We start from the raw sequence: 27,704 nt of genomic DNA, 5'->3' as shown, positions 1-27,704 counted from the left end.
ACAGAAAACAATTGTGAAAACGTTTTTCTTTTCCTCTAATACTGAATAAAAAGTGTTTCTTACCAACTTTTCTCTGCAGGCAAGAGGCAGAGGGAAACACTTGCAAATCGGTGCAGTTTGCATCCCAGCCCTACCACATCCTACTGGCTGTGGAGAATTAATTAGGCCATTTATTCTTAGCTTTGATTTTGTCATCTGTAAAATTGGTAAGAAGCCATTCACAGGGCTATTGTCAAGATGAGATGAGGAAGGGTGGGTAAAAAGCCTTATTCAGGTTTCATAAAGCTGGGTTTTTTTTTTTAAGCCTATACAGAGACACATTGTAAGTGAGCAAACAATGATTTTTATTTTTAAAAACCAAATTGCTTTTGGAATCCAGGTTCTTATAATGCTGGAGAAATGGTCTAATCCCCTTGCCATTATGCAGTAGGGGAGAAGGCCCGTTTGAAGTTCTTAAGTCCTGATCTTTGACCTGTAGTATTAAAACTGAGCCAGTCATTTCACTTTTCTGGACCTGTTTACTCATGTGTCAAAAAAGGATAGCAGTATCTACTTTTTAAGCTTGTTATGGGAACTAGACATCACGTATTAAAAACACTGTTCTGGTTATCTATTGCTGCATAACATATCACCCGGAAACTCGGTGGCTTAACATTTATTTTGCACCCAAATCTGCAATTTGGGCTGGTTTTAACTAGCATAGATAATCTCTGTTCCCTGCAGCATCAACTGAAGCAGTAGAAGGCTGCGGGCTAGGATCATCTAATGTCTCGCGTTTGGTGGTTGATGGTGGTTTTTGGCTGGGACACTTAGACATTGCCTGTGTAGCCTGAGCTTCCTTACAACATGGTGGCTGGATTCTGAGGGCAACTACCTAGAGAGAACAAGAGAGTTAATTGATGAATTTTCTAGCCTCAAAATCATTCTGTCTGTTCTACATTCTGTTCTTTAGATAGGAGTCACTAAGACTAGCCTATATTCAAGAGGTGGGGACTTAGACTACATCTTTACATGGGGGGAGTGTTAACCAGGTTCTTCTTTTATGTCTTGTAGAACCTTGGTCTCACTTTTCACCTCTCCCTCTCAATTTGTCCTTGTGATAGAAGACAATTACCTAGGACTAAAAGTAATAGTTTATTATGAGGCCATGCAAAAGTTAGATGCTTGCAAACACCTGTTTCATTGTAGCTTTTGAATGTTGTTTTTCTTGGAAGGAATGATAATTTGTAATTCTAAATGCTCCTTTTTGCAACTAATTTGCAATATCAGTGTGGGAAATCCCTTGAAAGATAAATGATTTATTCCACTTGGTTACTAAATATTCCTAGAATCTTGATTAATATTCCTAGGAACACATTGTTGGTTCACACTTTGGCCTAAAAGGACTCAAAGATTCAGTGAGTTGGGGAAATTAGTCCAAGAACACTAGAGAAGCAAATGAAAATATTAGAAACCTGGAAAATGTGAGAGCAGCCTCAAGTCAAAAGTTGGGATTACACCTCAACTGTCATCTCTCTAAAAGGGCTTTTTTTTTTTTTTTTTTTTTTTGCTCTTAGGATAATTCTTAGTTCCAAGAAAATAGGATATGAAGTTTTACAGTTATAACATCATGTACTCGGGTTAAAGACTATAAAAAAAAAAGACCACTAAGGGACTTGTGGAAGACCATACAGCTAATTATTTGCAGAGCCTAGACCTGGCACTCTACATCTTTGATTTTTTGAACGGGAAGTACTTAAAACAGCTTGACATGTAAGTGCTGCTGCCTTAGCTATTATATTACTGTTATGTTCTAATCTTTCCTGACGGCTATTTTCAGTGTAACTCAAATAGGCCTTTTAGTCCTTTCTAAATTAGTCAAAGCTAATAGTGGTAAATTCATGTGACAAAGCACCAGCAAATCATTTAGAAAGCATACTTGCTTATTTATTATCTTGGATATGTCTTAATTTATATAAAGTTCTTATAAGAAAGACTAATTTTACAGTAAGTAAATATTACAGTGTTAACTAGGAGTTTGAAATTCACTCAATTATTTAAAACTACTTGGCCATATATCTTCAGATAAGAGGCGTCCTTAAAAGATTGGCTCCTATGTCCCGCTAAAGTGGAATTTCTCCTTTTAAACACTTTTAAATTACAAAAATTTCTCCTTTAAAACACTTTTAAATTAAATTACAAAAAATTACACTTTTAAATACATAGATAATAGAGTAAATATGAAAGTTATCTGTGATTTTCTTCCCGAGACACCCAAAAAGTTATTTTTCATTTTTTTAATGTGAAATCTTTCAAGCATTTACATGCATAATGCTAGCCTTTTCTTTCTCCACTATACATGTCTTGTGCTTTCAAATGATGTTTTAAAAAGCAAAGAAGAAAAGCATATAAGAATGCCTCACCTACCCTCCTCCATCTCTTTGAGATGATCAGTGTGGACCCAAATTTAAAAATTTAAGTATTTATTAACTAGAACTTGTTAATTGCAGTTTTTTAAAGGAAGGGTTAAGAGAAGAGATCAGCCAGGGATAATTTTAACTTGGGATCTGCGAAACCATACGCTCTCACCCCCCAGTCCAGATTGACAGCCTCCTGGTCCGCGCATGCGCGCGCCGTACTCTTTGCCGGCGGGCGCGCACTCCTCGAGAATTATGGAGAAGAGAGGTTTACGCGGGAACTGGAGGTAGGGGAAGGACTCTTCGGGCCGGCCTCCAGACGGGTACCTAGTGCTTGCTGTGCGAAACGTAACTCTGGGATCCGCTTCGAAACATCTCTCACGCCTCTTGTCCCAAGGGCAGTAGTAGGAAGCTGAGCTCAGAAGCTACCGGGCCAAGGACAGAGAGCCTTCCGTAAGGTAGCTCAGAGGATGCGTTTATCCACGCCTCTCCCGCCTAACTCGTAATCCCGGCGCTCTACCGCTCCCGCGGGGAGGCGTGTCACCTGCGGGACTGAGGCTGCGCGAACTCTTGGGTCCCTGGAGGGGCGTCCCTTACGCACGCCGCGTCGCCGTGGAGAAGTGGGCGGGGTCGGCGCGAGACCGCGGGCCGAGGAGCTGGAAGCGCTCTCGCGGCTCCGGCCGCGCGGTCCTGTGCCAGTCTGGTCAGCTTATATCGGCTCCCGCTGTGACTTTCTCTGAGGCGCGAGTCCAGAGGGCTTGGCGTCCCCAGGTACAACGTCCTGTCCGACCGTCCCGAACATCTCAGTGGCTCGGCCTCTCCGGTTAGGAGCCCAGCGGCGAGCGCATGCCCTGGGCTAGGTGGCTTTCCTGTGAGAGTCTCCGGTTGGGTGGGGAGTAGAAGAGACTTGAAAAGAGCGCGTAGGACTGCGCACGGGGCCCGCCCTCCTCGCCCAGCACGGAGCTGGCATCTTGTTTGTCGGGTGCTGCTTCTTGTCAGCGACTTGTCGTGGGGTCCGGGGACGCAGCATCCTCCCTCTGGTGCGACTAGTGCGCCGCAGGCGGGTGGCGATGCCCGCGTCCGTGCAGGGCTCTTTTGCGTGCGCGAAACCGAGTTGCGGGTTTATGGATTCTTACTGTGTAGTCCCGCGAGGGGCTTGTGTATACAGACTTTAGGGGTCCCATGTGAGCCGGGAGGGGCCAACTGGGAAAACATGGTGAAAGCTACCCCTCATTCGTGCATCGTTTTTATTTGCTGGGAGACCATTCGGATTTCTTATTAACCTCTGTTTAGATGTATAGTAAATATTTGTTGAACGAAAATGAGTACCAGTCCCAGCTGGTACACGTAGCTGGTGACCTTGTTTGGGTGGTTGTATTAAAAAGGTAATTAGTGAAAAGGTAATCGTACATGGCACAGAGTACCTACTACATAAATGTTATTTTGAATATAATCTCTGCGTTTTACATTGCATGCCATGAAAGCATGAGGCTTGGAGGTGTCAAGGAAGGCTTTCTGGAAGTAGTTGAAACTTATTCTGGGGCTTAAGATAAATTTAGGTATTGTATTTCCTTGCTTTAGTAGGATCATTCATTTCTGTTAGAAACTGCAAACTACTTTTAAAACCTTCTTTAAGATACTTCACAATTATGTTTTTCAAATTAACATCCATAATTTAAAAAACTAATATTAAAAGCTTATAGAAAACATCCCCCTTGTCTACGCCATGCCACCCTGAACAAGCCTGATCCCCTCTGATCTTGGAAGCTAAGCAAGTTTGGGCCTGGTTAGTACTTGGATGGGAGACCACCTAGGAAGACTATGTTCTGTAGGCGTAAAAAATAAGGAATTGTAAAATGACAAGGTCCTTTCAATCTGTGAGGTCAACAAAGGGTTGCCTCGCCTAAAAAAAAAAAAAAAAAAAGGAAAACAGAAAATAACCCCACGCTCCATTTCTAAGTTCTATTCTTCTAGCTTTTTCTCCTGATGTTATTTATAAATTGAAAATAAATATCCTTATAGGTGATATTTCTTTCACCTGTGTTTCACCTGTGATGTTAGTTTTACATATTAAGTGTTGACTGTTATTCCATGGGAGACAATTAGTTCGTGGTCTGTCTTCCATTATTATGGGGTTCTGTGGTAATTTGTTAGTGTTTATATTATATAGTTACAGCTCAACCAAGTGAAGTACTGAAACCCTTGTACATGCCATCATTTTTATCTGAGAATTAATAATTTGCCTAATAGTCCATGCACAGATCACTAAAATTTTTTTTTTTTCTGAATGTTTTAACGTTTCTCATATGGCTGTCTCTTTTTCTGCATACTCTTAAAACTGTCAGATTCATCTTTTTCTTGGAGACCTTCCTCTGCTCTAATCTGGTCTGGTGGCTCTGTGCCTCCTGTACCTTGTTCTAATCCAGGGACTTCTTTTCACATCTGCCTTGGGATTTGCTTTTTTTCTTTTGCAATCATGTGTGTTGGATTTGCTGTTGGCCAGATTCCCTTTAATTTTTTTCTTTATTTGCTTCCTTGGCTTTTGGAGTACATTCTCCTGAAGTTACTACTATTACTCCTACTACCACTTCCTTTTCTTTTTTTAACAGCTTTATTGAGATATAATTCACATTATCATACAATTCTCTCATTTAAAGTATTCAATTCAATTTTTAGTGTAGTTGCATAGTTATGCAACCATCACCAAAATCAATTTTAGAACTTTTTCATCACCTGAAGAGAATGTTAGTCGTCACTCAGCTGTTAGTAGTCACTACTCATTTCCCTTCATTCCTCTCAGCCCTTGGCAACCACGAGTTTACTTTTTGACTCTATAGATTTGCTCTAGACATTTCATATAAATTAAATCATGCAATGTGTACTCCTTTGTGATTGGCTTCTTTCACTTAGCATAAAGTTTTCAAGGATCATCCATGTTTTAGCATGTAATAGTACCACATTTTTTTTTATGGATGAATAATATTGTACAGGTAAACCACATTTCGTTTATCGATCCAGGGGTTGGTGGACATATGGGCTTTCACTTTTTGACTATTAAAAATAATGCTATTATGAACATTCATGTACAAGTTTTTGTAGAGACATTTTCAGTTCTCTTGGATATACTAGGAGTGGAATTGCTGGATCAAATGGTAACTGTCTTTTTGAGGAACTGCCAGACTTGTCCAAAGTGGCTGCACCATTTGACATTACCACCAACATTGTATGAGAGTTTCAGTTTCTCTGTATCCTCACCAACTTGTCTTTTTGATTATAGCCATCCTAATGGTGGTTTGGTTTGCATTTCCCCCACGGCTAATGATGTTGAGCATCTCGTATGTCTTCTGTGGAGAAACATCTGTTCACATCCTTTGTCCATTTTTAGATTGGTTATTTGTCTTTTATTGAGTTGTAGGAATTTTTATTTTTTTATTTTTATTTATTATTTTTATTATTTTTTAATATCTACAGCACCTGGTATTCCTAGGTGGTCTCCCATCCAAGTATAACCAGGTCTGACCCTGCTTAGCTTTCGAGATCAGATGAAACTGGGCACATTCAGAGTGGCATGGCCGTAGACTAGGAATTTTTAACATATAATCTAGCTATAAGGCCCTTAGCAGATTTGCAGATATTTTCTCCCATTCCTTGATAGAATCTTTGAGTCACAAGTGTTTTTAATTTTGACAATATCCAATTTTTGCTGTAGCTTCTTAAGGACTGTCTTATGCTTTTTCCTCTTGCTTATTGGAAAAAGTGTTTTATCTACCCTGATATTTGGTCTTAGTGCAGGACCTCTCTCATCTGAGGATTTGCATTCTTTAGTTTTGAGAAATTTTCTTTTCTTATTCTTCTTCTTCTTCTTTTTTTTTTTTTTTGATAATTTCTTCCTCTTTCATTATCTCTTTTTCTGGAATTCCTACTAGTTGTATATCTGATCCCCTGGATTGAGCCTCTGATTTTCTAACTTTTTCTTTATTTTTATTTCCTTCTGTCATTCTTTTCCCTTCCCACTTCCTATTTCTGGGACATTTCTTCAACTTTATCAGCTGCCTTCAATTATTTTGGCTCTCCTGCTTCTTGTTCTTCTTTTACCTAATGTCCTTATTTTATTCTATGGGTATAAATATGTTCTCTTATCTCTTTAAGGATATTAGTTATAGGGTTTTCTTTATTCCTGTTCCCCACTTTGTCTTTGTTTCTTCCAGAATTATTTCCTCCAACATTAAGAAAAATTACAAACATATAATATGTACCCAACACCCAGTTTTAAAAACTATCCATTCATGGACTGTCTTGTTTCATCTGTACCTCTCTGTCCCCACTGGATTATTTTTGTTTTAATTTTTATTTTGAAATAATTTCTTTTAAAAAAATATTTTCAAATTTACAGAAAAGTTGCAAGAATGAGACAGAATCCTCATACCTTAATTTACATTTACTACTTTTTACTTTTTTGCTCCCCCCTTAAACATTATTTTTTCCATCCTGGTTCCAAAGTGGGGGTTTTCCAGCTCTACAACTTCCTCCACATTCTTAAGTGGCCCTTCTGTGTAAGGAGGAGCCCTCCCTCCTCTCCCATTTATGTCTCTCTTCTTTATTATCAGCCTGGAATCATGAATTCCAATTTCATTTCATGTGTTATAATTTATTACTGTCTTTAATTATTTTGGTGCTCAAATTTCTCATTTTACCTGTAAAATTTTCTGTGTATTCTGTAAAAGATAAGGTGTCCTTTTAAAAGAACACCAATACCACTATAACAAAGAATGGTAAAATTTTTTTTTAGATTTTAAAAGTTTATTTTCATATTAAAAAATTGTGCATCCAATAATTAAAACCATTTTGCTAACAACAAAATATATGTGTATATATGCTTGTATATATATATGCATTTAACAGCCTGCAGGATACCTTAGACCAGCCTGGTATTTACTCTAGATGTCCCTGTTGTCCCACCCAGCTTCTGCCTTCACTAACATGCAGGTTATTTTCTTTCCCTGCCAGCCAGACAGGCAGATAGGAGAGGCAGATGTGGCCTTCGTTGTCAGTAGTTCTTTGATGTAAAAGGGGACAGCACAGCCATTTAAGCTTGATCCAACTTCTATGCATCTCACAAGGTTAAACAGAAGAAAATAAGGCAATGCTTGTGGAATGTACAGTACATATTGGCAATGCGTGCCTCATTGTGATTCACCTGCTTCCTTCTTTCAATTGTTTCTCTGAAGGCAGTGGATTTTTCTTTTGTGTTTCTGTTTTCTTCGACTTATCGAATTTCGTAATCTCAGCCATATTGGGTTTGTCAGACATGGTTGTAGAGGAAGTGGAGCAAGGTGCGTGAACTAGTGAGTCCAATCTGCCTCTGGTGGTCGTGGAGTTAATAATTTTTTAATAACATTAAACCATTTTTAAGTTAAAATTGAAATTTTCTTGTTCGTTTCATGGTTTTTGTTTGACAGTTCATTTGTAGTTTGTTAAAATCAAGATCTAAAATCAAAGTTTATACATTATATTTGGTTAATATGCATCTTAAGTCTCGTAATGTGTAAGTTTCCCCCTCCATGTTGCAGTTTATTTATTGAAGGAATTGGGTCATTTGTTCTATAACATTCCCACATCGTCGTTTTTGCTGATTGCAAAGTCATTTTATTTGTCCCCTGTGTTTTTTTGTAAGTTAATACTTAGTTCTAGATGAGGCTTGTTAATATTCAGATTCAAGTTTTTGGCAGGAATCACAGGTGGTGGTACTTTCTTTGATTCCTTTGTTTCGGTCTCTTTCTTGTTAGAGGTCATTTCCAAATGTCTTGTGATTCTAGGCTGTCCATTCATACTTACGTATCAGCACCTGAGAAATTAGTTGAAACCTCCGTGTCTGAGCAGGTGTAGGTTTGTGAGCTGCTTTGTAGGGGCAAGCCTGCCTTTTCATTGGTAAAAGTAGGGCACAGATATCAGAATCTGAAGGTCCGTTAATTCTTAGCTTCTTCTGAGAAGACTCTTCCATTCCCCTGACTGGGACCTCCCAGTTTAGCTGCCCGAATTTTGGAAGCAGGATGTAGGGAGGAAGCTGTAAACCTGCCTGGCCATGTTAGGCAGGAGACCAGGGACTCCAAATGCTCACCATACAGGCTTTCATTCAGTCCCCACATTTGGGCCTATGGCTTCAATTTTTGGAGCCTTTCTTTGTTCTTTCTAGTTCTGAGTTCTTCTGGGATTCTGGTGGCCTGCTTCTCTTAAGTATCTCACTCTTTGGTTTTTACTTCTTCAAATCTGTTAAGTCAGTTAATTTTCCGCTTTCCACTCTCGTTGCAAAATTTGTAGAAACCTTTCAATTCCTATGATTGCTTCTTCCATCTCTTGTATACCCTTTTATTGTTTACTGTCATCTTAGGAGGGAAATCTGTATGTTTAACTGGGAGTCAACACCTAATATTCTTTCTTTTTTGGGGGCTATCTTTTATATTTGGTTATTGTTCTGTGTACTCCAACTCAGAAGCAAGTTCATATTCATATCCTTACTGAGATCGAGATCAAACCCCTGTCCCACTCTTTCCAGTATTTATATATCACTCGTCAGGTTCCAGACATGGTTTTGGATGCTGAAGATATAGTGATGAGAAAGTCAGATATGGCTTCTATTTTCATGGGACTTATATACGCAAGTGGAAAAAGCAGATATGTACAAGTAATTAGAATGTTGGCATAGAATATATAACAAAGGGGAGTCTTTCACTAAAGATAACATTCCATAGAATCATTATAACAAGACATAAACCCATGTCTTGTTACAATGACCCATTTATTACGGCAGTATTTATCCAAAAATCCCTTTTCGAATCATCATTTAATTAAGTTTATTTACGGAAATAGTCACTAATGGTGACCTTTGTCCCTTGGAGTGTAATGCCAGAAAGACTAGTATGTAAGTTTGATCTCAGAACTATTCGTTTTACATGGATAAACTCTTTTGTAGCTAATTTCTTGTCTGATTGTCACTGAAATGTGTGACTTTGATTATAAAGGTGAACTTGATTATAAAGAGTGATTTCGTTTTTTTAGAATGAATGTCTCCCTAAGAATACATCACAGTTACCCGACACAGGACGTGTTCACCTAGTTAGCTTTGCTCCACCATGAACTTACTCCTTTGTTTTATCACTTGTATTAATTTCCAAAGGCTGCTGTAACAAAATATCACAAAACTAGGTGGCTTAAAACAACAGAAATTTATTGTCTCACATTTCTGAAGGTTAGAAGTCTGAAATCAATATATCGACAGGGCCATTCTCTTTCTGAAAGCTCTGGAGGAGGATCTGGTCCATGCCTTTCACTTAGCTTCTGGTGTTGCCCACAGTCCTTGGTGTTCCTTGGCTTGTGGATACATCACTCCAGTCTTTGCTTTCATTATCACATACTGTTCTCCTTGTGTCTCTACATGGCATTCTCCTCTCTGTGTATATCTGTCTCTGTGTCTCTTCTCTTTTTATAAATATGCCAGTCATATTGGATTAAGGGCCCACCCTATTCCAGTATGACCTCATCGTAACTTACATCTTAATTACATGGACAAAGACTATTTCCAAATAAGGTCAAATTCACAGCGCATCTTTTTGGGGAATACAATTTAACTCACATCATGCAATAATGAACATTATTGGTAGGAATTATCACCAAATGAAAATGAAAATTTTACACAGTACTGTACTACTGATCAAAAACTGCCGGAAGAGTCTTATAGGTAACATTGACAACTGTAAAAATTAATCTGGGAAATTTTTGGCATCTACTGGTATTCTTATAAAGGGAAGTTGAAGGTCTTGGAACATCACCTGGACAGGAAGAATGAGCCAGTCATAACTTTTTGAGTGTAGTTCACTCGCCTCTCAATTTCCTTTCTTAGAAAATAACTTCTTAAAAATGCAATTAATTTTAGATCAAAGATTTCCTATGTTCATCTAGTGTTGAATTAAGAAGGAGGGGCAGGAGACCTGGAGCTGACATGCAGGTTTTCAAAAGCTAATTTACTTTTTCTTTTATTCCCTTTTTCTTATAGTTAGAAGGGGAAGATAAAAGACTTTGATTCTTCATGAAGAATCTGCTCACTAAGAAGTATATATCAAGCCACTGGTTGAATGTCCATCAAAAGATTAAGCAGAGATTAAGTGGAGGATGGAAAGGAAAGTTGACTCCAGGTGAGTGATGTGGCGTGACAAAAAAGATAACTGTAATTATGGCCCATATAAAAGTCTGTAAACATTTTGAGTGTGAAAATAATAAAAATGTAGTTTTTTCCTAAATCATGAGTGCTGATAGAGGAAGTTTGGATAAGGATTTTTTGTTGTTGATTTTTAGGTTTCTCATCTAGAGTGTAATACATATTTCCTACCTAATGTTAACAGTCAAAAAACATTTTGCATGCGTGGAAATATCATTAAAATTTTATTTTGAGGAGGAATGAGGATGATTTTTCTGAGATTAGAAGTTACAACATTAAGGCTGGCTGGGTACTGTATCTTTCTCCTACTTTTAATCATGGTTGCTTTCAACTTGCATTAGGGTTCTTTTGATTCCAGATAACAATCTAATTCTGGCTAGCCTATGCAAAAGGAAGGAATTTACAAGACAGACTGCAGTTTACTAATAAACCTCAGACTCAAGAGTGGGTATATGACTCTCAGCTAGCCAGTCAAGTGTATTATATCACTGCCCTAGACACAGTGATTGGTTCAGGGGTGGGCATTTGACCACATAGGGCTAATCAGAGGCTTTTCTCTAAAGTTGAGACAACGATTTAAAGAAAGAGGCTTATCTCATGCTGAGGTTGCTATGACAGTGGTTGCAGTCTCCACTATGCAGAGGCAACAGGAAGCCTGTGTTGTAGGAGGTAAGCGGGTCAGCACACTCAAGAGAAGCTGCAAGACCTAATAATATTGAGACACAAGTTCTAGTCCTTGAGGCTGTAGTTCAGAATTATTCCAAAGTACATGAGCTAGGGAATTATCTTTGTGTTAGATATCTTCAATTTATCTCTTCAGATCTAATCTCCACTTGTTGGCATCCAAGCTTCCTGTTGGTTTCGGCTAAAGAGGAGCCCTGGCAGGAGGTATAGAGAGAGGAGTGGGAGGCCAGACTATTTATTCTCTTGGCTCCTTCCTTGAAAGATACTTAGTTGGCCATGTCCCTCCACTGAAGTTCGCAGTACTTTATAAGGCAGCAGATTCTGTATGACTGTCCTTCTGGATTCTGGTAATTATTCCTTCCTCTTATCCCTTTGAGCCTAGAGGTTAGACTAGCTTAGCTTCTACTAGCTTCAGGTTCCTGCACTGGCCCTTGTGGTTCATTTACACCCACAGCTTTGTAAATACACTGTCTTCAAATTATCCTGTTTTTAGTATACCAGCTGTTTTCTTTGGGACTCTTGGGAGTTTTATCATGACTGGGTTTTGTCAAATGGTTTTTCCGCATCTATTGAAATGATCATGTATAGTTTTTGTCCTTCTATTAATAGGGTGTATTGCATTAATTGATTTTCAGATGTTAAACTAGCCTTACATTCCAGTATAAATCTTACTTGGTCATGGTGTTTGTTATATGGTTTTTATATATTGGATTTGGTTTGCTAATATTTTTTGAGGATTTTTGTGTTTATAGTCATAAGGGATATTAGTCTGTATTTTGTGTATGTGTGCGAGAGAGAGAGACAGAGACAGAGACAGACCTTTGCCTTTGATATATGAGTGTGATACTGGCCTCAAATAATGAATTTTGAAGTGTTCCTCTGTTTTCTGGAAAAGTTTATAGAGTATTGATATCATTTATTTTTGAAATGTTTGATAGAATTAATCAGTGAAGCCATACTGACCTTGGCTTTTCTTTGTAGGAAAAATTTTAAATTACTAATTCATTTTCTTGTTATAGCTCTATTCAGAATTTCTATTCTCGAGTCAATTTTAATAATTTGTTTTTCTGGACATCGTTCATTTCATATAAGTCATCTAATTTGTTGGATGCTTAGCTCATTGACTTTCAGTCTTAATTACTTTGGAACACATGCATCTAATGCTGTACATTTTTCTCTAACCACAGCTATTGTTGCATTCCATATATTGATATATAGCGTATTTGTTATCATTTGAACATATTAATTTGTATTATGATTTTTTGACTTGTTTTTAGAAATGTGTTTCTTGATTTCCAAATTTATGAAGATTTTCTAATTACCTTTGATTTTTGATTTCTATTTAATTACAATGTGATCAAAGAACTTACTGTGTATGATTTCAGGCATTTGAAAAATTTTGAAACTTGCTTATGGCCCAGTGCATAATCATGTTAGTTTTTAATTTGGACAGTTTATTTTCACATATCCTTTTTTTATAATTTTTTCATTGATAAACATAACACAAGTATTGAAAATAGCATAAAAATATACATCTTGGTGAATTATTACAAGGCAAACACCTCTGTAACCACCACCCATAAAAAAAGATAGAACCTTGTCAGCCATTCCAGAGCCTCCTCCCAAATGTACCTGCCCATCCTCCAGAGAGTAACTGTTATCTTGACTTGAATGGTAGTTACTTTCTTCTTTGTAGTTTTATCATCCAGCTGTGTATTCCCAAACACTTTAGTTTTGTTTGTGTAGTTTTAAAGTTTTTTCAAATTATAGGCTATTTTTATTTATAATTTTCTAAATTTTTCAAGTACTCTAAAAATGGGCCGATATTGCCTTTTAAAAGAGTTTTTTGAGATACAGTTCACATGCTGTACTTTTCACTTATTTAAAGTGTACAATTCAGTGGGTTTTATAATATTCACTGAAGTTTTTTTTTGTGGCAAAATATACATAGCAAATTTACCATTTTAACCATTTTTAACTGTACGATTCAGTAGCATTAATATATTCATAATGCTGTGCTACCTACCATCTGTACCTAAAACTTTTTCAGCATCCCAATCAGAAACTCTATATCCATTAAACAATAACTCCTCATCTTCTCCTGGAAACCACTATTCTACTTTCTCTTCTTATGAATTTGACTATTCTAGGCATCTTATGTAAGTGGAAGCATAGAATATTTGGCCTTTATGTCTGGCTTATTTCACTTAGCATAATGTCTTAAAGGTTGATCCATGTTGTAGCGTGTATCAGAATTTCTTCATTTTTATAGCTATATAATATTCCATCGTATGGCTGTACCACATTTTGTTTATCCATTATCAGTTAATGGATAGCTGGGTTATTTCCACCTGTTGACTATTGTGAATAATGCTCTTACCTCACTTTCTATAGTTACATACTTCTGCCCTGCAAATGTGTTCAAGCTTGACTTTTATTTCTTTAAACATAGTTAACTTAGTTTTAAGATATACATGCCTGTGGGAGTGAGAGTATTTGGAAATCCTATTCTGCTCAATTTTGCTATGAACCTAAAACTGCTTTAAAAATAAAATCTATTAATTAAAAATATGTATATACGTTGCATATACATACACACATATGCTTGGTTCAGTACAGATATTCTGAAGCAAAAGATCTAGAATGAGATCAAAGCATCTAGGTTTTTAACAAATTCCCTAGGTAATTCTAATGTAAATCAGTCTGAGATCCTACTAGACTGCTTGGAGTTTCTTCACTTCTCCATGAACTTTTCTTCTACATTGAGTATTTCTACACAACTCCTTCTGGTTCTCATTTTGCACCCCAATTCCTGGCTAATTTCTACTCATATTTCCAAACTCAACTCTAATATCATCTCCTGGAAGCCTCTTCTGACCACGATTCTCAACCCCGTATAGATTAAGTACCTATTGTGTACATTCCCACAACACCCTTTCATTGGATTTAACAGTTGCTATTCTCATTGTTTGTCATCTCCACAGACTGTAAGCTGTTGAGAAACTATCTTTTTATCTTTATATATTTAGCACCTCACAAGCAATAGGTACTCAATAAACTTTCATTGAGTGAATAAAAGGTGTGTGTGTGTATGTGTATGTATATAAGATATAAATGTATCTTTAATATCCGAAGCCTTCATAGATCCATTATTTCTGTTTCCTTAATCACAGAGTCTAGCTTCATTGTGTGCTTGACATTGTATATTGAAAATTATGTATAGGAATGTCTTTAGGCTTATGATGAAGGTGACTTCCTCTAGAAAGAATTTACATTTTCCTCTGTTAGTTTCCTTGGTTCATTACTAATCTGGAATCACCTTATACCAGTTTTAAGGCTTGCACTTCCCTGACCTTGGTAGAACCCAGAATGTAAATTCCCACCACACTGCAATATTTCCAGTTCACCCACATCTGTAATTTTGTGAATGGTCCCTAAGTCTTTTGGAAGTGGACTTGTGCTTGCTAAACTGATGTACAAACCAGAATGCCAATTACTTTGAATCATTCTAATGTATGAAGTACTGGTTTATTAGTTTATAATCAGGAATATAATTGCCAGAGAGACTGGTGTTTGCCACCTCTCTCCCAGTAAGACACTCGCTGCAGGAAGTCTAGTTAGGGAAGATTTGTTAGGGAGTTTGAAATCAAAGTTTGGGAACATAATTTATAGGTCATCTCTGAATACTGCTAGAATAACATTAAAATGCAAATCTGACTGTGTCACCCCCTTTTCACTTAAAAGTCTCTTAGAGTGACTTGTCAGTGATTCTTGTTTGCCTTTGGGCTCCAGTCCAAGCACCTTAGCTTTCCCTTCAAGGCCTCTCCACAGCTCATTCCCTAGCTTCATTTCTTACCACTCCATGCTTCATACTCTTTGCAGTTACCCTTCGTTAGTTTGGATTAGGTTCAGAATATCCATAGTAATCGATACTAAACAAGATAGGAGTTATTACAGGAAATCTGGAGGTAAGTTACCCAGAGCTGTTATGACGGTTCATTCCAGGAAGGTCCTCATGGACCTGTGACCTTCCTCCCTCTACTCTCCCATCTCTGGGATGTGATCCTCATCCTTCCAGTCCAAGTTCACAGCCATTCCAAGGTAGCACAGTGGAGGAAGATAAGAAAAAGTGTGCATTGGTGGCTCTTAAGGCAGATTACAGGAAGTAGCCACCTGGTGATCCTACCTATGTTCTCTTAGCTAGAACTTAATTTCAGAAGTTAGTAGTAGGGGAGCCTGAGAAATGTAGTCATTATTCTGGGCAGCTATGTGCCCAGCCAAACATTCTATTATTTGGAAGAAGGAAAGCATGAATATTAGATGTGTATGGTGTGTCCTGTACTTGCGGTAAGCTACCAACATCTTGTTTGCTCCTTGTAAGACATCTTAATATTAAATAAACATTTTTCTTTGTATCCCCAGGCCTACCTTTGTTGTAGGTTCTTTTTTTTTGGTGAGGCAACCATTGGTTGACCTCACAAATTGCAAAGACCTTGTCAGCTTACAGTCTGTTATTTTTTTATTTTTACACCTACAGCACCTGGTCTTCCTAGGTGGTTTCCCATCCAAGTACTAACCAGACCCAACCCTGCTTAGCTTCTGAGATCAGCCAGGATCGAGCCTGTTCAGGGTAGCATGGCTGTAGACTGTAGGTTCTTAATAATGGGTAGAAGAATACACCACAGGATGCACTTGCAAAGTAAATCGTTAAATGAATTGGTCTGGGCATGCCTTTCTCTAGGCACTTTTGGATGAACATTTTAAAATTCTGTCTTTCTCCTCACTTTAATTTTTCTGTATATCTTGGTTAATCATACTCTTCCTTTGACATTAAAAAAATGTGTTCTGATGTTCTTAATTAAGCTAGTCTTCTCCCCTGTTCTTCATGATTTTTTGGCTTACCGTTACTATGTTTTTAAAGTGCCTTCTGTTTTATCCATTTTATATTTCTTTAGTCCTGTCCTTTCCATCCTTCTGCCCTAATTCAGCAGATGTTTTATGAGTACCTACTGTGTGCCTGGCAGTGTATTAGAGGCTGAGTATATATTAGCAAATATAAATGGTCCCTGTTGTCATGAAGCTTACAGATAGATTGAGGGAAATAAGACATGTAGGTAAACAGACAAACATATAGTTTCAGTCTGATCTCTTCCTTCAGGGGTTGATTTTGTTAGAATAACTTAGATTTCTGGGGCTACCTGATTTAACACCAGTGTGAATATCTTTATGGTGTTTAAACATCCAGAGCTATAAAAATAGTTCCTTTGCTGCTTATGAGGAGGAGCCTAGAGACTGATGAAAGGAGAGGGCAGTGGCCACAAGGATGACTTGAGGCTTGGACTTCCAGGTCTGTTGAGTGCAGACTACCTGTTTGGTTATGTAGCAGGGCTTCAAATGGGTACTGTCCCAGCATATGTTCTATCAATGTGCTTGTTTCATAGGCTTTTAACCTTTTAGGGCCTCTTTATTTTAAAGTGAGTTAGATGAAAGCCTTATTTAGTTTCAAAAAATTTTGTTAACCTTTTATTTTGAAATAATTTCAAACCAAGTTGCAAGAATATGACAAAGAACTATATACCTTGCTTCTCCTAGATTCTCCTACTGTTAACATTTTATCTCATTTGTCTGTCTGTCTATCTGTCTCTCTCTGTCTGTCTCTCTCGGCATTTTCATGTCATTTGCAGGCATGTGCAGAGGGGTAAAAAATTTTAGTCACCCAGTGTACACATGTTCCCAGCTGAGATGAAACAAGGCAGTGAGTGCTCTGTCTTCCTGTTTGAGTTCTCATACTGTAAACAAGTGTCACTTTTGCAGTTTATGGAGTGCCATATTTTCACAGTTTTGTGCACTTTGTTGATGATTTTGCTGTTTAAAATGGCTCTCATGCACAGTGCTGAAGTGCCGTCTAATGCCCCCAACCTCAAGAAGGCTGTATCTCTTTCTTATTTATTTTTATTTTATTCTATTAATTTTTATTGAGATATAATAGACATATTTAACATTAGCTTCAAGTGTACATGATGATTCAATATTTGTTTATAGTGAAATGATCACCAAATGAGTCTAGTTAACATAGTCTATTGCATTAGTCTACTTAACATAGTCACACAATAAGTCCAGTGTGTGTGTGTGTGTGTGTGTGTGTTTGCTGATTCATTGATTTTATGATGCTTTTTAAATTTTTTTATATTTTAAATTTTAATTAGTTCAAGTATACTATACATCGGTTAGGCATGTATGTAGTTAGTAGAATGATCCCCCTAATTGCTCCCTCTGATTAGTTTGTTCTTTTTCTTCCTTAAATTCCGCATATAAGTGAAATCATATGGTGTTTATCTTTCTCTGTCTGACTTAAATACCTTCTAGGTTCATCGCAGCAATATCTTTTTCCATTCTCTTCCTTTTCATATGTAGGGGTCTTGTTTTCTTATCCTTTCAGCCACTCCGTCTCTTGACTGGAGCACTTCATTTTTTTTTCATTTAAGGTACTTGTTGATAGGAATGTAGTTGTTACCATTCTTTATTCCTGTTTTTGATACATATTTTTCTTCTTAAAGAAATCCCTCCAACATTTCCTGTAATTCTGGCTTGGTGGTGATAAATTCCTTCAGTTTATTTTTGTCTGAGAAGATCTTTATCTGTCCTTCAACTCTAAATGATAGCTTTGCTGGATAAATTATTCTTGGTTGTAGATCCTCGGTCATCATCCTTTCATATATTTTTTTGCCAAGCCTTTCTGTCCTGCAAAGTTTCTCTTGAGAAATCAGCTGCCAGTTGTATGGGTGTTCCCTTATATGTAATTATTTGTTTTTCTCTTGCAGCTTTTAAAATTCTTTCTTTGTATTTGACCTTTGGCTTTTTGATTATGATGTATCTTGGTATGGGCCTCTTCGGATCCCTGATTTTTGGAAACCTCTGAGCTTCCTTCAGTTTTATATCCATTTCCTTCACCAGGTTAGGGAAGTTTTCCATCATTATTTCTTCAAACAGCTGTTCATCATCTTGATTTTCTTTACTTATGACGATCGGACAAATATTTGGAGCCTTAATAGTGTCGCATATCCTCCTTAAATCATCTTTTAAGTCTTGGCATCTTTTTTCTTGCTATTCTGTTTAAGTGTCCTGATTGGCTTTCCATTCTTCTGGATAAGGCATGTGATCCTCTTCTTTATTCACTTTGTTTATTCCTTTGTTTATTCCATTTAATATACTCATCTCAGATAATGTGTTATCCATTTCAGACTGGTTCCCTCTTATAATCTCCATCTCCATTTTTATCTCTTTGTCGGAGTTCTCTACATTTTCCAAAAGTTTACTGAGCGTCTTTATAACCAGTGTTTTGAACTCTGTATCTGTTAGATTACTTGACTCCATTATATCTGGATTTCTGTTCTGTTCTCTCGTATGGCTTCTGCTTCTTTGTCTTCCCATTTCGGCTGTCTTTCTGTGTCTGTTTCTATGTACTAAGCAAAGCTCCTAAGTCTCCCGGTCTTATTAGTGTGGATTTGCGACCTAGGTGTCCAGTGGCACAGTCTTGAGAGGGGTTCAGCTGAAGGCCAAATTTAGCCCAAGCCTCTACCCCTTCGGGGCCACCTATCAAGATTCAGCAAGCAATCCACAGATGCTGTGCTTATAGTTGCCTCTAAAGGCCACATCAGAAACTGAGGCTGCCTCTAGTGTTGAGTCTAAGCGCTGCTCAGCATGAAACACTTGACTTACTGAGGATATACCTAGATGTGGCTTGGGTGACACTCGAGTTGGGGGAGGCAGGGTTTCAGGGAATCCTCTAGACTGAGCGACCTCTATTATACAGTTTGGTGGCGCTGTGTCCGCACACTGGTACGGGGAAGGGCTCAACAGGGAACAATGGATACTACTGGCATTTCTGTACAGAGCAAGTCTCGCCTCAGCCCTCACTCCGACAATATCTTCCTATAAGTCCCTCGTGCACCCTGTGTGCAGCCGAACGAGCATTACCACTCAGAGTGAGCAAGGTCTGCACCGCGAAAAACTGCTCACGGACCTGGCCCTTTTAAGAGGCATCTGCTGCTGCTGCAGCCTCCATCTCACTCAGCTGCTTGGGACCGGCGGCCCCACATCCTCGCCCAATTCTATCTTCTGCCATTACAGGGTGATTTCTTGGATTTCTCCGTAGGTGTATAGCTTATTCATCTAGATCCTAGGCGATTTTTCCTTGCTGCTGCTCCTTGTTTCCATCACAACTTTTATTTGGTCGCCAGAGGGATAAACAGAGCCTCTATCATCTACGCCATATTTTTCTCTTCGTCCTGTGTCCTTTTCACGTGCTCTCATCATTCTTTGAATACTTCTTTATTTTCTGACCCAAAAAGATATTCCAGGCTTATCTTGTATTTGTCTTGTTCCAGACCTAAAATTTAGCCCTATCTCCAAGGAGTTCTGGTTTCGTTTAGTAGAGAATAGTACTTTATAATAAACAAGATTTAAGTCCTAGGTATGGTCATTGCTAATGGGATGTCATTGTTTTTAGGTATTTCCTGCAGGCAGAGCTCTGCCATGCATTTTTTTTAAATCATGATTCATCCTAGTAATGTTTCTAAAATGGAATTAAAAGTAAAAAATTTGCTGTTTAGTAAAAGTATGTCATTTCATATTGCTATAAAAGTCACATTACCTAAAAATCATTCCTAATTGTTTTTATATAAAGGAATCTTTCTAATTTGTTGATTACCCTTAAAATGACACATTAAAATGTTAAGACTAATGAATCCAGGTACCCTCTTAATCTGTAGTTTCTGCCTAGAGCCATCTCAGCAGTACCTACCCCCTGAGGCTGGCAGATATTTGTATCAGAGATTGGGCTGCTTATTGTCCTTGAAGCATAGTTATTATCAGTCTGTCTTAATGAGCTTATCTAAGTTAGCTTGTATGTTAAAAGGTATTTGCATCACATACAGAGATAATTCCATTCTGTCCTTTTTCCCTTATTCCTCAAATTTAAGGTCTTTTAGAGATGGTGCTGTTAAGAAACTTTATTCTCCAAAGATACTGTCCAACAAGAAGTCTTCTGCCTTCTCTGGGATCCGGAGTGAGATACCTCGTGCCCGTCATCCAGTGCAGTACCATGCCTCACATGCTTGGACCAAAAGGGGTCGGTTAAGAGAATTGCGCATCAGGTGAGCTTACAAGTGGTCACCTGCCTGCAGTGACTTTTTCATTCTCCCTTTTTGGTTAAAAGAAGGGATCATTCTTATTCTTCTATCTCAATTAGTTGGATACCTTGATGCCTGCTCCTCATGGTGGAATGTTCAGAAGAAAAGAATGGTTAAGACCCTGCAGACATAAAATCTGTGACTGAGTGTTCTTTTCATTCACATTCTCTGGTTTTACCCCACAATTATAAGCTATAAAGAGTCTTCCAGAAAAAGTCTAAATATAGTCCAAGAAAAATGATTATTTTCTTTTAATTAGGTCTAAAGGCATCCATTTATGCATTCAATAACATTTATCATGTACCTGCTAGGCCAGGTGTTGTGCTAGATGCTGAGCAAAGTGAATAAGACATTCCTGGTCCATGACCTCATGAAAGCTGAAAATCAAGTAGGCTTGACAGACTGGTAAACAAGCCACAACAACAAAGTATGGTAAGTACAGTAAAAGGAGAGGATGTGGTACTACAGACCCATGTGGCAAGGACGACCACGCCAGAGTAGCCAGCTGTGCCTTGCTGGAGGAAGTATAGTTGAAGTGGAATCCTGAAGGATCATGTAAGAATAAGAAAGGACAGGAGGAAGAAGAGCCTTCCCAGCCAAACCTAGAGAGTAACTGGCCAAGACAAGCAACTTTCTTTGTGTGTGTTCCAGGACTATGCTAAGTTCTGGGGATACTGTAAGACATAGTTCCTGCTCTCGGGGGCTCACAGTGCAGAGGGAACAGCAGGCACCCTGCAAGCCAGTGACTGTGATTTGGCGTCATGATGTTACACTAAGGGTTGGAACAGTGTGGTTGAGAGTACAAAGCTACTCTGTTTGGTTTGGGGAATGTCCAGCAGGGCATCACATTGGAGCAAGTATTAAAGAAGACTCTAGGTGGGTAAGTGGGCATTTGCCAGGTGTTTTAGGTAGGAAGAATAGTACAAACAAAAGCATTGCTATGTACTTTCTTTTCTCCAACTCTGAAGCCTTCCTTGACAAAATACTTGATATCGAAAATATTTTTTAAAATATTTTAATCTACTTGATTTTAACTTTATGTATCTGTCACATTTTATGCTCTGTGATGCAATATTAGCTATGATTCACCTTTTGACTTATACTAGCATCTCTCCCCTTGGGACCTTAAAGTTTCCCTCTCATTTCTAGAAAACTGATGACATAAGCCAAATGAAGTTTTAAAATGTGTATATCCTTTCTTCTTTCAGATGTGTGGCCAGAAAGTTCTTGTATTTGTGGATTCGAAAGACTTTTGGAAGAGTATTTCCCTCTAAAGCCAGGTAATATTAGCTCAGAACACTAAACTTCTACTGGTTAGTTCTGGGTTTTTGTTCTATATTAAGCCTTTATATAACCTTTATTATGATATATTTAACATTCCTCCCCAACCCCTCTCCCTGCCTCCAATAGCATATAATATAATGGTAATTTAACACATATTAGTTTGAATAAGTGTATGAAGGAATCATAAGTAAACCATGACAGTTAAGATCCTCTGGGAAAAAAAAGTATTTGCCCAGAAGAAGTAAATGAGCTCTTTCAGGTTAGTGGCAAGATGGTCAAATTGACTTGGTCCTAGGGTAGAACTTAGGGGGAAAGTTGGCATTGGTAATAGAAATGAAATTTTAATCAAGATAAAGTCCATCTGCCATAGCTTCATCTGTTATAAACCACCACTCACTGCCTCCAGTTTTGGTTAAGTTTTAGTTGCAGTGCCCAGAGTAGACTGCAGCGGGGAGCCATAGGGCTTAGGACCCTGTGCAGGAGGTAGTGGGGATGGAGACGAGGGGCTCAGTGTAGGGTATGTTTCGGAGGGAGAACTGGCAACCATTGAGAATGTAAGCATATTTAAAAAACCGAAATGTTATGTGTTATTACTACCTTCCCTCTCTCCTTACTACAACCTTTCCTGTTTCATTTTTCTTAGTCTGGCCTTCCTAGCCTGGAACATTTCCCAAGGTGTGTTGATTTCAAGCAAATTGGGCCTTCATGTGTTGTCTGAAATCTTTTCCAAATTTACCTTGTAGGGGGCCTTCTTGTTCCCATCTTCTGTGTGTGTTTTCACCATTGAAGCTCCCAGTGTGGCAACAGCCCATTCTAGCTGCAGATGTTAGGCATAGTTCACTTCTGCTTTCCCGTCTTCTCCTGTACCTTGGCCCTGTCCTTCGTTACTGCCTTGGTAGCTCCTCAGTGCCGTCAAATAATATTTTCTTGTCCTGCTTTTCTTGTCCTCAGTGGAAGAATTGATCTGAATTACCAAGTTTGCCATTATTGGAAGTCTCTTGTTTTTGTTTTGTTTTTTATTCTGTTGAGCATTTTACATAATTTTCCCTTTAACTTAGAAGTTATACTTGTATTCTTTTACTGACTGTGCTAAAGAATATATGTAGTAGTCCCTTGATCTGCAGTTTAGCTTTTTGCAGTGTCAGTTACCTGTGGTCAATTGCGGTAGGAAAATATTAAATGGAAAATTCCAGAAATAAACAATTGATAAGTTTTAAATTGCACTTTCTGAGTACTGTAATAAAATCTCACACCATCCCACTCTGTCCTGCCCAGGACGTGAATCATCCCTTTGTCTAGAGTATCTACCTGCTACCTGCCCTGATAGTCATTTAGTAGCTATGTCAGTTATCAGATCACTTGGGGTATCACAGTGCTTGTGTTCAAGTAACCCTTATTTTACTTAATAATGGCCTCAAAGTGCAGGAATAGTGATGCTGGCAAATCAGATATGCCAAAGAGAAGCTGTAAAGTGCTTCCTTTAAGTGAAAAGGTAAAAGTCCTTGACTTAATAAGAAAAGAAAAAAATTGTATGCTGAGGTTGCTAAGATCTACGGTGAGAAAAAATCTTCATGATACCGTGAAGAAAGAAGAAGAGAGAGACCACATTCACATAATTTTTATACCAGTATATTGTTATAATTGTTCTATTGTCGTTAATATCTTACTCTGCCTAACTTATAAATTAAACTTTATCATAGATATGTCTGTATAGGAAAAAAACATATATAGGGCTCAGAACTATGTGATTTAGGCATCCATTGGGGGTTTTAAAAAGTATCTCTTGTGGATGAGGGGGTACTGCTGTATATCTTTATTGGAATCTAATGTTAATTGGTCCTTCTACCCTCTTCCCAAATGTGGCAGGGTCCTTAGAACACTTTAACTTTGCCTATCTCCCTCCCCACGTATATGCCCTTTTTGTAATGTATTTTAAAATTTATAAAACATTATTTTCATTTTATAAAGCCAGTATTTACTTAAATTATTCATATATTTACCCTTTGTGTTGCTCTTTTTTATTTCTGCATTTTCAGGTTTCATCCGTGATTATTTTCCTTCTATTATTAGAACATCCCTGAACATTTCCTTTAGAGTAGATCTGCTTGTGATGAATTTTCTCAGATTGTGTCTAAAATGTGTTTATTTCATTTTCATTTTTGAATGATGTTTCACTGAGTATAGAAGTCTAGGTTACCATTTTTTTCCCCCAGTACTTTGAAGATCTTTTATTATAAGCTGTTGGTCTAATTGTTACTTTTAAGGATTCATCATTTGTCATATTTTTTGAAGTTACTGAGTTTGTTTTGTTTTTCTGATTTGCAGACACATCTTTCTGGCATACTTTCTTTTTCCCTAGGCATGTTATTCTCCCCTTTTTTTTTCTTATACAGTAACTTCATATAGGGTTTGAGCTCAATACTTCTCTCTTGCTCAGTTTTATGTGAAATAATTTTTCCAAACTTTTAGACTGAGGCAAGGTTCATTTAAGCTTTCCTAATTTCACAGAGCTCCCTCACATATATATCGTTTTCACAGTGTTCACAAATACGATTGCTTGCTCTATAGAATATGCTGGTTCTGTTCCCCTACCATCTTAGACTGATCCCTTTTTTTTTTCGATCTCCATTGTCCATGTCCTACTCACCTGTTTTTCATTTTTCAATTATAGTTGACATACAGGATTCATTTTTGGTGTCTTTTTGCTCAATTTCTGTTCTATTCCCAGCAGTTTCTCCTCAGTATGAAGTCCTGTTCTAGAAGGGAGCTTGCCAGGTCAGTTTTGAGGCTCTGGTGCTGGACTGCTCCAACTGTTTCAGTTCTTATGTGAACCCAGGTACTGAAGAGGACTAAGCTCTCAGCTTCAGCACTGGTCTCCAGTTGGGCCTCTGCACTTTCTAGTGACTACTTATTAGCTGTTTTGGGGTTCTCCACTTCTCACATTCCTCAGATGCCACCTCATTGCTCCTTTCTTGTGTAGAAATGTTAAAATCATGCAGATCTTTTGACTGTGGGTGGTTTGTCCTCACCTGCTTGCATTTTGGATTCATGGGGATATCTTGTCACCTAGTTTTGTTGTAATTGATACATGAGTTTTTAGTTTGGCTATATGGCTGTTCTTTGTGTTTTATGGGGATTCAGAGATTGAAAAACGATGTTGCTGACTCCACTATCTTCCACGAATTCTTTTTCTACTTAATTTAATTAATTTATATTTGACTCATTCTTAACTGGAAATCTCTTTTCAAATAGTATCTATTTATATTCCAAGTAGTTGAGAAATGCTGGTTATGTTAGAAATGACTATGAAAGGAAAGTCTGACAGTGGCTTAAATTGAGGTTTGCTTTTTCCCAGAAGCAGTCTGGAGATTGGTGCTGGTTCAGTTGTTCAGTGATGCCATCAAAGACTCAATCTTCTAGTACCTTACTAGTTCAGCATCCTTAGCATGTTGGACCTTTGTCCTCAGAGATGACACTGTGTAGTTATAAGATGACTCTTCTAGCTTTACATAGGAAGGAGCGGAAGGGTGGTGTCAACTCCATCTGTCTCTATCAGGAAAGCAAAACTTTTCTAGAAACCCCCAGCTGTATTCTGCTTCTGTCTCATTGGCCAGAACTATTCATTGGCCACCTTTCAATACAGAGGAGGCTGGGAAAGAAACCTTTCTAGTCTATTAATGAATTCCCGTGAGGAGGCAGAGGCTTTGCAGTGGGTGTTGGTTTAGCTAATGAGTGATGTCTGCCATACCACTTTACTTTCTCTTTTTACTTTCTTTGCTCTTGATTAGTGGCAAGATATAGGGGAAAGGATATTGGACTGGAGTTAGGAGACCTGAGTGTTGGTTTTAACTCAGACTCTAGCTAATTATGTGATCTAGGTGTAAGTTATGGCTTTGGGCTTCCATTTCTCAAATTGTAAAATATAAGGGGAGAATATTTGTTTTCTTGGCAACCACCAGAATTCTGATACTGTGTTTTCATTGACTTAGAAATTTGCTGTGGAGTGGTTTTCACTTTGCAACGTATTTTTTGAATCAGGTGGGTTGTTTGTTACTTTGGGGAGGGTTGACACTATTGATCTTTGCTTTTTTTTTTTTTTTTTTTTAAGTCTTTTTCCATATTGAATTCTTTCTCACTTTTAGGAATTTTGGAGGGGAATGGTATCATACCAGAAGCTGTAGAATATTACCTTATGTTTTTGGAGAATGTTTTAACTTTTATACACTGGATTTGCTTTGTCATTAATAAAACTAAACCAGCCCAAACCCATCTGATCTCAGAAGCTAAGCAGGGTTGGGCTTGGTTAGAACTTGGATGGGAGATCACCTAGGTAGACCAGGTGCTGTAGGGGTGAAAAATAAAATAAATAAGGGATTGTAAATTGACAAGGTTCTTGCAATCTGTGAGGCCAACCGAGGGTTGCCTCGCCTAAAAAACAAACAAACAAACCAAAATGACCACTGAATTAATTAGTAGGGCAAAAATAATACAGTATGTGTCCGTATCTGTATATAAGGCAGTCTTAAATATGAGCTAGTCACCTGTTTTTCTGAAGGGAAGATCTGAGCAAAAGCTTTTGGCTAATTTGGGAAGTAGATAAAACATTCATGTCCATTTATGGAATCAGTTTATATTTCTTCCTCATTCTTAGCTAACATCCTTGTTTTCTGGTTTTTTTCTTTTCTTTTTTTTTTTTTTTGAAAAAATAGAAGCAGCAGAAGAGACTTCCACAAGCTCCCTCTACTATATCTTCCCAGAGCCAGCATCTATTTACCGTAAAGCCTGCTTTCTCTACTGTTAGGCAGATGAACTGTCCATGCTCTCATTTGTGGCAAAACCCTTGATTTTGTATTATATTCTCTTGCTTACTTAAGGCCATCACCCTAGTAGTTTCTTTCTCTTTTTGCATCATTGGTTTTTCTCTCTTTACTGGATCATCTGTATCAGTGTATAACGCAGTTATTTTTCCCATCGTGAAAAAAAAATTCTCTTTGACCCTACTTCGTCCTGAAGCTAGCACTCCATCTCTTTGTTCCCCTTTACATCAAATCTCCTGGCCATACTCAGTGTCTTCAAAACCTTTTCTTGGAGTCTTTATAAATCCATTCCCAAAGGCTTTAGAGTCAATCAGTCCACTAAAACTATTTTTATTAAGGTCACTAAATTTGCTAAAATTGTTGGTTCTTAAACTTCTTTTTATTTGACCTACGAAGAAACATTACACAGTCCATTCTTCAGGAAGCCCTTTCTTACCACTTCCAGGTTGCCATCCTCTCATGGTTTTCCTTCCACTTCTCTGACTGCTTCTTCTGACTCTTTTGTTGGTTCTACCTCATCTAAATACCCTATACCGCGTCTTTTACTGCTTCTGTGTCTCACAACGGTAGCAATCTCATTAAATCTGATGATGATTCCTAAATATATACACCCAGCTCAGACCTCTCCCTTGAACTCTGGGCTACTACATATACGACAGTTCCACTGTGTGCCTAATAGATGTTATAGCTTAGTATGTTCAAAACTGAAATCTAGATCTTCCCCCCACAAACCTCTCTGCTAAGTCTTTCCCTCAGTTAACAGAAACTCCCAACCTTCCTGGGACTCAGATCAGAAACCTGGGAGTCATCCTTGACATCTTTTAAAATGCTAAATGCCAAAATTATGTTGATTCAACCTTCAAAATATATTCAGACTCCAACCGTTTTAGTACCTCCAGGTACTACCTTCCTGGTCCAAGCCATGTTATCTCTCCCCTGAATGACTCCATGAATCTTCTCACTGGTCTCCTGCCTCTGGCCTTGCTCCTAGTCAGTCTCTTCTGACAGGTAATCTGAGTTAAGTCAAATCACTCTTCTGCTCAGATCTCCCTCAGGTGGCTCCCCATCCTGCTAAGGGTAAAAGCCACAGTCCTTACTGTGGCCCGCAGGGCCAATCAGC

The 27,704-nt window shown here is 38.1% G+C and overlaps 1 protein-coding gene and 2 pseudogenes across 1 annotated transcript in view; 1 reads left to right on the top strand and 2 right to left on the bottom strand.

Moving 5' to 3' along the window:
- Positions 1–27,704, top strand: part of SFI1 (SFI1 centrin binding protein) — a 79,501-nt gene that overhangs the window by 1,063 nt on the left and 50,734 nt on the right. The window contains 4 exon segments of the mRNA XM_036221449.1: positions 10,447–10,548; positions 10,551–10,585; positions 20,274–20,447; positions 21,692–21,763. Coding sequence (XP_036077342.1) covers positions 10,480–10,548; positions 10,551–10,585; positions 20,274–20,447; positions 21,692–21,763 — 350 coding nt within the window. The 5' untranslated portion in view covers positions 10,447–10,479.
- On the bottom strand, positions 5,859–5,976 carry LOC118603735 (annotated as a pseudogene).
- LOC118603646 lies at positions 15,821–15,939 on the bottom strand (annotated as a pseudogene).

Source organism: Rousettus aegyptiacus, unplaced genomic scaffold (genome assembly GCF_014176215.1).
Source record: "Rousettus aegyptiacus isolate mRouAeg1 unplaced genomic scaffold, mRouAeg1.p scaffold_m13_p_5, whole genome shotgun sequence".
NCBI classification, from domain to species: Eukaryota; Metazoa; Chordata; class Mammalia; order Chiroptera; family Pteropodidae; genus Rousettus; species Rousettus aegyptiacus.
The sequence above is the reverse complement of the archived record's forward strand: the minus strand, read 5'-3'. Positions and strand labels throughout refer to the sequence as shown.